The sequence below is a fragment of the Otolemur garnettii genome, unplaced genomic scaffold (genome assembly GCF_000181295.1).
Source record: "Otolemur garnettii isolate 467f Iridium unplaced genomic scaffold, OtoGar3 scaffold00152, whole genome shotgun sequence".
In the NCBI taxonomy this organism is placed as follows: domain Eukaryota; kingdom Metazoa; phylum Chordata; class Mammalia; order Primates; family Galagidae; genus Otolemur; species Otolemur garnettii.
The window spans coordinates 2310391-2319162 of NW_003852547.1; the positions used below are offsets into that span (position 1 = coordinate 2310391).

General features: G+C 48.3%; 2 protein-coding genes across 3 annotated transcripts in view; both read left to right on the plus strand.

The window, feature by feature from the left end:
• GEMIN7 (gem nuclear organelle associated protein 7) overlaps positions 1-4148 on the plus strand; it is a 10449-nt gene extending 6301 nt beyond the window's left edge. Inside the window, exon 2 of one of the 2 annotated variants that reach the window (XM_012811175.2) lies at positions 3355-4148. In XM_012811175.2, coding sequence (XP_012666629.1) covers positions 3362-3757 — 396 coding nt within the window. In that variant the 5' untranslated portion in view covers positions 3355-3361 and the 3' untranslated portion in view covers positions 3758-4148. The remainder of the gene's footprint in view (positions 1-3354) is intronic. The other variant, XM_003799502.3, reaches the window with a different exon arrangement.
• Positions 4149-5827: 1679 nt separating this feature from the next.
• The window catches only part of PPP1R37 (protein phosphatase 1 regulatory subunit 37), a 53299-nt gene continuing 50354 nt past the window's right edge, over positions 5828-8772 (plus strand). Inside the window, exon 1 of the mRNA XM_003799503.3 lies at positions 5828-6207. Coding sequence (XP_003799551.1) covers positions 6006-6207 — 202 coding nt within the window. The 5' untranslated portion in view covers positions 5828-6005. The remainder of the gene's footprint in view (positions 6208-8772) is intronic.

The window sequence follows — 8772 nt, forward strand, 5'->3', positions numbered from 1 at the left end:
AAAAAAAAAAAAAAAAAAGAATTATCCAGTCCCAAATGTCACTAGTGTCCAGAGTGAGAAAGAAATACTGTTCCACAACCTTGGCCTATGTCTCTGCAGGGTTCAATCTCGCAAGGAATTCACAGTTGAGCTATAGAGATAGGAAAAGCCTAACAATAAAAATGACAGCTGTCAAGAAAACAAAACCAAAAAAAAGGGGAAAAAAGGTCAATTTTATTTATTTATTTTTTGAGACAGAGTCTCACTTTGTCACTTTCAGTAGAGTGCTAAGGCATCATGGCTCACAGCAATCTCAAACTCTTGGGCTCAACTGATTCACTTGTCTCAGCCTCCCAAGTAGCTGAGACACACACAGCTACCACAACACCTGGCAATTTTTAGAGACAAGGTCTCACACTTGCTCAGGCTGGTCTGGAACCTGTGAGCTCAGGCACTCCACCTGCCTTGGCCTACCAAAGTGCTAGGATTATAGGTGTGAGCCAAAAAGGGCAATTGTAATCATCTGTTTTCTGTGTCTGGCCCTAGGCTGCTGGGTGCCCAACACTTGTCAGTCACCTCAGTTAATTGTCCCGAGGTTTAGGAAGGGACTTTAGCCACAGATGTGACTGGTGCAGCCTCAGCCTCATGAAACCAAGCTCCTCCTCTCTCAGTTCTACCCACAAGGCCAGTGTTTCTCTATGTTTGTTCAACATCATAGCATGATGCTTAATATGTTCCAGGCATGTACTAAACATTATATGTTGGTTAGTTCATTCAGTTCTTCTGCCAATCCTGTGAGGCAGGGAAACAGGCACAGAGCAGTTAAGTAGTTTATCCCAAGTCACACAGCAATTCAGCAGTAAACAGTATGGAGAATCCATTAGGTGTCAGTCCTGTCCTGCAGGAGCCTGTTGAATCCTGATACCAGCATAGGCAGCAATTGGTGCTATCTCTACATACAGTGGAAGGGGAAACTGTTTATTGAGGTCACCCAGCTAAAGTGGGCCACTCCATTCATTCTCACTGGAGCAAGAGCAGTGTTTACTGAGCCTGGGTTTTATGGCATGCAGTGTTCTAGGAGCTAGGGGGTCCAGCAGTGGCAAAAGCAAGGTGGTTGCCTTGGTGCTAGCTGAGTGAGGGAGAGGGGATACCACCATCTACAGGGACTCACTAGGGCAGAAGCCTGAGAAGGAATGGCTAGTCATCATGCCTGAGGACCAGCAAGGAGGCCAGCATGGCTTGGGGAAGAGAGCAAGCATATAGTTCCCCAAGAGGGTGCTGTCAGGACCCAGAGCTTGCAGGGCCTTGAAGGCTGTGGTAAGGACTTTGGTTTTGTCTCTGAGCAAAACAAGCCTCAAGAGGGCTCTGAACAGAGGAGGTATGTGATCTGACTCAGGTGTTAACAAGGGCTCTGGCTAGGGGTGGGATGCAAACTGGGGGTGAAGGTAGAAGCTCAAACCCAGTGAGGAGTTGAGTACATTAATCCAGGCAGGAAGTGACATGGCTGCACCAGGATGTTGGCAGTATGTGTGTATGTGAAGTATTAGGATGTGAATAAATATATATCTATATACAGTATGTATAGGTTCCTCTTAGCCTTTCTTTGTCTTTTTGTCTTTTATGACCTTTACATTTTGAAGAATCTGGGTTTTATTTATTGTTTGTTTTGTAGAATGTCCCTCAATTTGAGTTTCCCCCAGATAATCCATTTTGGCAGAAATACCATAAAGTGGTGTCCTTTCTCAGCATCCGTTTACTGGAGATGCTGGCTTTGATCAGTAAGTTAAGGGTGTTTACCAGGTTTCTCCACTATAAATTACTGTTTACCCTTTATAGGGAATAAATACCTTGGAGGAGGTACTTTAGGACTATATAGAAACCGTATTTCTCATCAAACTTCCATCCACAACTTTTTATTTTATTTCTTTTTTGAGACAATGTTTCATTATGTGTAGAGTGCTGTAACATCACAGCTCCCAGCAAACTCCAACTCTTGGGCTTAAGTCCCAAGTAGCTGGGACTACAGGCAGCAGTCACAACATCCAGCTATTTTTTTTGTTGTAGTTGTCATTGTTGTTTAGCAGGCTCGGGCTGGGATTGAACCCACCAGCCTCAGTGTATGTGGCCAGCACTCTAACCACTAACCCATGGGCAAGGAACTAGCCATCCACAAATTTTTACATCAGTTCATAACTTTGCGACTCCTTTATTCCTTTTACATTATTTACTTGCTATCCTATAGTAAGGCTTTTCCCTTCTCCTTTCTGTACTTATGTATTCATTTGTTTTTAATTAGTATGGACTTGGGATTTCTCCTTTATCCATTGAGTTATAATCTGTAATTTATCATTATTTTATTATTCAAATCATTCCAGATTTGGTCAGTGGAAACCCTTTCAAGGCCTTTCAAGGTGGCTCCTATGTGAGACTCTATTTGGAAGAGTCTAAGGGATTGGATGGGCTGTGTATGTGAGAGAGAGGAGGCTAGGTTCCTTTTGGCAAATATTTATTTCCTGGAACTGAGGATAAAGCTTTGATAAAAGCAGACATAAGTTCCTGCCTACACAGGGCTCATGGCCTTTGCTTTTTTTTTTTTTTTCCTGAGGCAGTTTCACTTTATTACCCCTCAGTAGAGTGCCATGGCATCATAGCTTACAGAAACCTCAAACTCTTGGGCTTGAGCACTCCTCTTGCCTCAGCCTTCTTAGTAGCTGGGAATAAAGGCATCACTTCGCTAGTTTTTCTTATTTATTTATTTATATTTTATTTTTATTTTTTTGAGACAGAATCTCACTATGTCACCCTTAGTAGAATGCTGTGACATCATAGCTCACAGCAACCTCAAACTCTTGGGCTTAAGCAATTCTCTTGCCTCAGCCTCCCAAGTAGCCCCATAACCCACGGCTCTTTTTTGGTTGTAGTTGTCATTGCTGTTTGGCAGGCCTGGGCTAGATTCAAACCTGCCAGCCCTGGTGTATGTGGCTGGTGCCCTAGCTGCTGAGCTACAGGAGCCAAGCCAGTTTTTCTGTTTTTAGTAGATACATGGTCTCACTCTTGCTAAGCCTTGTCTTGAACTCCTAAGCTCAAGCAATCCACCTGCCTTGGCCTCCCAGAGTGCTAGGATTACAGGCATGACCCAGTACACTGGCCTATGGGGGGTCCTGTTCTTCTGTGGGTGGCACTTTGTTTTTGGCCTAAGCCACTGGGGGAGGGATTGGGGCCTATTTTTAGGAGGAAGAAACAGAGTTTCTGCCTGATTTTCACCGGAATCAGGTTAAGTGGAGATGACTGATAGACCAGATTTTGCTCCCACACCTTCTTTCTTTAGTCTCTTCCCCATTTAATGGCTTCCTATTCTTTTTCTTCACTCAACAGCAGGACAATGCAGACTCCTCTCACCATTCCTGTGCCTGTGCTCCGGCTCCCCCGGGGCCCTGATGGCTTGAGCCGTGGCTTTGCCCCTGATGGACGCAGGGCTTCTTTGAAACCCAAGACTCCTGAAATCCAGGAGTGTCCCATAGTTCAAGAATCTCTGGAATCCCAGGAACAGCAGGCCCGAGCTATTCTTCGGGAGCGCTACCTCCGCAGCCTGCTGGCTATGGTGGGTCGTCAGGTGAGCTTCACATTGCACGAGGGTGTGCATGTGGCTGCCCACTTTGGAGCTACTGACCTGGACGTAGCCAACTTCTATGTGTCACAGCTGCAGACTCCCATAGGTGTGCAAGCTGAGGCGCTGCTCCGATGTAGTGACATTATTTCATACACCTTCAAGCCATAAAGATTATTATTGTGTTCACCTGTCTGCCTCAAGATCCTAGGCCTCTAAATGTTCCTGCACCAGGAACTCTGGGCCCTGTAGAGTTCTGAGCTCCCCTGGAATTTTGAGCCAAGCAACTTTGGATTCCTGAGACCTCAAGGAACTCGTCAGCAAAAATCTGTGACTCTGGGAATTTTAGATCCCGTTGAAAGGAATGCTCTACCTCTCAGAACTCCGAACGCTACAGAAACATGGGCCTGATGCCATTTCCTGAAGACTGGGAATCTGGGGTTTGCGGGTGGAAGAATCAGGGAAGGCAAATTGCAAAGACATTGCTTATTGAGGAGATTGCAAAGTCCAACCCCCCTGAATATACTCCCCAATGCCCCCCTCCTGCTAAAGAATCAATTATCCCAGGAAAATTCCTCTCATTTTTTTTGTTGCTTTTTTTTTTTCTTTAAATATACCCAAGAGGATGGAATCATATTTATCCGCTGGTAGAGGGGTTATCCAAGGGTTGAATCCAGTGGAGCTGGGACAAGTAGGACAGAAGCCCACAGAAAGGTAGACAGCCGCTAGTCTGGGATTGGCTGGAGTCAACCTGCATACCAGAACTGGGAGATACCAACAAAAATTTATTTTGGGTGGGTGGGTACATGCCCTTACAAGGCCAGGGGCGTGGCTCCCACTGGGTCACGTGGTTGCGCAACGGCTCCCCTCCCGCTTCGGTTTTCCTGGGTGGTGAAGACTGCGTAGGAGAGATAACGGTTTCACTTTCCTCTCAGGGCTGAATGGTCGGGCCCTGTGCGGCGGTGCTGCTGAGAAAGGGCTGAGGATTAGTGATTAGAGTGAGGCTTCACCCTTTCTCCGTTTGCTCTAGCCTTGTAGCGTGGCTGTCTCCGTCACTAGGTTCATTTAACCCCTTATTACTAGTAATCTTTCAGCAGATCGTTTAAAAAGGAAGTAGTTTCTGCCTCCTTTAATAGTCCCTTGAAGTTCAGAATATAAGTGAAGCCTTCCATTAAGGAAAGACGAGGTTTCCTCTCAGTGGCGAAAGTGCGGCGTCTGATACCGTTGAATGGGGTAGGAGTTTAGTCTTAGCTGTCTTCTGCCCATTCACAACGCCACTTCTGACGGGTCAGCGGCCTAACTCTCGTGTTGTCTTGGCAACACCGTGGCTCGCTCCGCCCCATGTCCCCTGTTACGGGTTCAGTCCCGCCCCTTTCGGGGTGCTGGGTGGGCTGGGAAGGCGTGGCGAAAGTGCGCAGGCTAATGTTAAGCATACGAAGGAGGCACAGGGGTGCGTGGCTCGAGCACGCGCTGGTACGTTCCGGCCTTGGTGATCTGCCGTCATCACCCCGTGTTTTGGTTGGCAGATTCGTCTCTCGTCTTCGGCATTTTTCCTTCCAGTTTTTTACCCCATCGAGGGTTCTTATTTATTTTAATATTGTAATTTAGATAAATTTACATTTTATGCAACGCTACCCAGATACAGAGAACTATTGATGTACCTGCACTCTACAAATGGAAGACTAGAGATTAGCAGGGGTGCGGAGGCTTCGTCTCCAGGCAGAGAGTCCCTCTCTCAGCATCCATCCCCTGCACTTATACATTCAACTCAACTTCTCTCGCCTTTCCTTCCACTTCCCTATCCCTTTGCTTCTCCTCAATAGTTAACCTAGCGTCAGGTGTTTTCGTTTCTATCCTCTCTACTCACTTTTCCATTACCTGGGTTTGTGACAAATGTGTGCGAGCCTGAAGAACAGGTACCTAGATTGAGGCGGGAGGCGGGGACACGGAAGATTGGAGGGCGGCTCAGGTTGGCGCTTGCGCGCTGCTCTGGGAGACGGCGTCCACCTGGCCCCTCCCCTCGTGTTCTGCAGTTCTGGTTCTGCAGATTCGCTGCTCACGTTTCTTTTTACCGTGGCTCTTCCTGCTCTTTGTGTCCCCCTTCATATCACCCATGAGATAACTCAACCTAAAAACAACTTAAATCGATTTTATGTTTCTATTACTGCGCGGCGACCTCGCCGGCCATTAGCGAAAGTGCGGCTGCGAACGAGCAGCCGCGCGCGGGGCTCGGCGGAGGCGCGCTTGGGCTCCGGGCGGCGACGACTACAACGACTGGGAGAGCGGACGGAGGCGGCGCCTTAAGCAGCGGCGGAGCCCATGCCCTGGGACGGCGGGCGGGTCCGGAGAGACAAGTCCGGGGCCCGGGGCATGTCCCCAGGGCCCCGGTGAGGAGGCGGCGGCGGCGGCGGTGGAGGCTATGGAGATCCCGCCGCAGGAGGCGCCGCCCGGACCGGGTGCGGACTGCGACGCCGACGAGGCCCCCGCCGAGGCCGAGTCTTCTAGCCCTGCATCGCCCCCCGCCGACGGGCGCCTTAAGGTTGCAGCCAAGCGCGTTACATTCCCGTCGGATGAGGATATAGTGTCCGGAGCAGTGGAGCCCAAAGACCCCTGGAGACATGGTACCTGCGGCCGTGTAGCGGGGGCGGGCTCAAAGGGACCTGGGAATCGGGAAGGATCGGTCAGGGCCCGGCTCGGAGTTGCCGCTCAATAAATTGCACCTAATGATGATTTCAGGAGAAAGTCGTTAATTTAGTTTTAGAGTTGGGCGGAGTGACAAGTATCTGGTTTATGTCCTTCCCCGAAACGCTTAGGATTATTATTTTAGGATTCAACAGTGAACAATTCTTAAATCCTAAAAACAATTAACGAAAGTTTGGGGCAATTAACGAAAGTTCGGTGGTTTGTGAGATTGGGAGGGGTGGCAGCCTTTGAGTTCATAGTTCTCCGAGAGAAAGAGCGTTTGGGAGGAAGAGGGATCAACATTGGTGCTGGAAGGGCAGTTGGAGAGTTTGAGGGGCGCATGGGGGTGGAAGGAAGTTAAATTGCTGGTCTGCAAGCTTAGGGGTAAAGAGTGATCGTGTTGGTTACTTTCTTGGCTGAAAAGAGGAAGAGGAGAGTAAACCTGTACTGTGGCTGAAAAGAAATTGGTAAAAGGGAGTAAAGGTAAATCCTCAGAAAAGGAGCAGAACTAATGGTCAATTTGTATCTTGGTGAGGGAGTTAAAAGCAGTGTTATATCTTGGTATTAAGAAGAAAGGACACTGCATGCCACTGCCTCCTCACAAAAAGAGAAGGAGAAAGAAAGTTGTCAATATTTCAGGAGCAGAGGAAGTTTGGGGCCTGGCAATGAAAGAGTTTTTCTTTCCTGAGAAGGAGCTGGGGAAAGTTATCAAGTCAAGAATTGGAGTTTCTGGTCAGCATTTGAGAGTATTGAAGTTGTTTAGTGGCTTGAGGTATTGGGAGAGAGGTCAAGTCCCTGGACTTTAGGCCCATTGGAGAAGGCTATGTCAGTGCTGAAGCTGAAAAAGACAGCTGAAGGGATGGGGGCTGGCAAGGTGGAAAGTCACTTGGCAGATAGAGAGTTGTCAGTCTGTCATTCTTGCTGGGGAACCTGTGAAGAGAGGGATCAGACTGGCCATAGTTTAGTGTAAATTGGCTGCCAGTCCCTGGGGAAAGAGGAAAAACTGTTGCCACTTTGTGGTCAATAGAATTGTTAGCTCTGATGTGAGGGTGAGAAACAATATCTGGAAACAGAATACAGAATACATGGGGAGCCCGTCATAAATGCCAGTTTGGCTAGTTATTGTTAAAGAGACAGGGGTGGCCATCTCGATGGCTCACACTTGTAATCCTAACACTCTGGGAGGCTTATTAGTTATTGTTAGGCCCACAAACCAACTGCCATCTCCACCCCTCTCCTGGAAGCTTACTGTTACTGTTAAAGAGACAGGGGTGGCTGTCTTAGTGGCTCTCTCCTATAATCCTAACACTCTGGGAGGCCGAGACAGGTGGATTGCCTTAGCTCATGAATTTGAGACCAGCCTGAGCCAGAGCGAGACCCCTGTCTCTAAAAAAAATAGCCAGGCATTGTGGTAGGCATCTGCAGTCCCAGCTACTTGGGAGGCTGAGGCAAGAGAATCACTTGAGCCCAAGAGTTTGAGGTTGCTGCAAGCTATGGCGCCATGGCACTCTACCGAGGGTGGCAAAGTGAAACTCTGTCTAAAAATAAATAAATAAAGAGACAGGGGTTAAATGACTTCTGGCATCGGGAGCCATCCAAGCCCTTGGGCTGTAGGCCCCAGGGATAGGTGATCAGTTTTGGATTGTATGGCTTGGGGAAATGGGGCTGAAAGAAGGAAAGAGTGAGAATGGGCCCTGGCTGTATTGCATGGTATCCAGTCCTGGGAGTTCAGAGACAGGAAAGGGAAAGACCTGGAGAGAGAAAGGAAGGTGGTCAAGAGCAGAGATCCCAAGTCAAATACTGACTTTACCACTTACCTGCTTGGTAATCTCGGGATGGTTACCTACACTCCTGCCACAGGTTTAGGAGAGGACCTGATAAAATCATGTATGAAAAGCGATTGGCTAGGGTGAGCCTTCATGAAGTCCAGTTGCTGTTATCAAGGCAGCATTGGTCATTTCAGGGGCTGGTATAGGGGAGTTAGTTCATGGCGTAGGCCCTAGACCTGCTTCAGAAGCTTCCAGGAGAGGAGAGGAGATGGCACTTGGTTTGTGGGCCTAAGGTGAGGGAAAGGGAAGATGGTCAGTTAGTGGGCTGAAGAGTCAGTGGCGAGGGCACTGGCACAAGTGGCTTTGAGTAAGCAATTTTCTCTTAAAGCCTCCTGGGTTTTTTCCTATCCAAATGGGGGTGCTAATTTCTACTTTGGGATAGTTGTGAGGATTAAACGAAGTAGTGGTTGTAAAGTTCTGCCACATAAATAGCAGCTGTTCTTTAGAGAAATTGGGGGTTTCGTTTTTCGTGGGTAGTTTTGGAGAGGCAGTGAAAGAATTTGAGGGGAAGGAATAATGCCCATTAAGAAAAAGGGTCCTGGCTTGGCACCTGTGGCTCAAGTGGCTAAGGTGCCAGCCACATTCACCTAAGGTGGTGGGTTCGAATCCAGCCCAGGCCTGCCAAAACAACGATGGCTGCAACCAAAAAATAGCCAGGCACTATGGCAGGTGCCT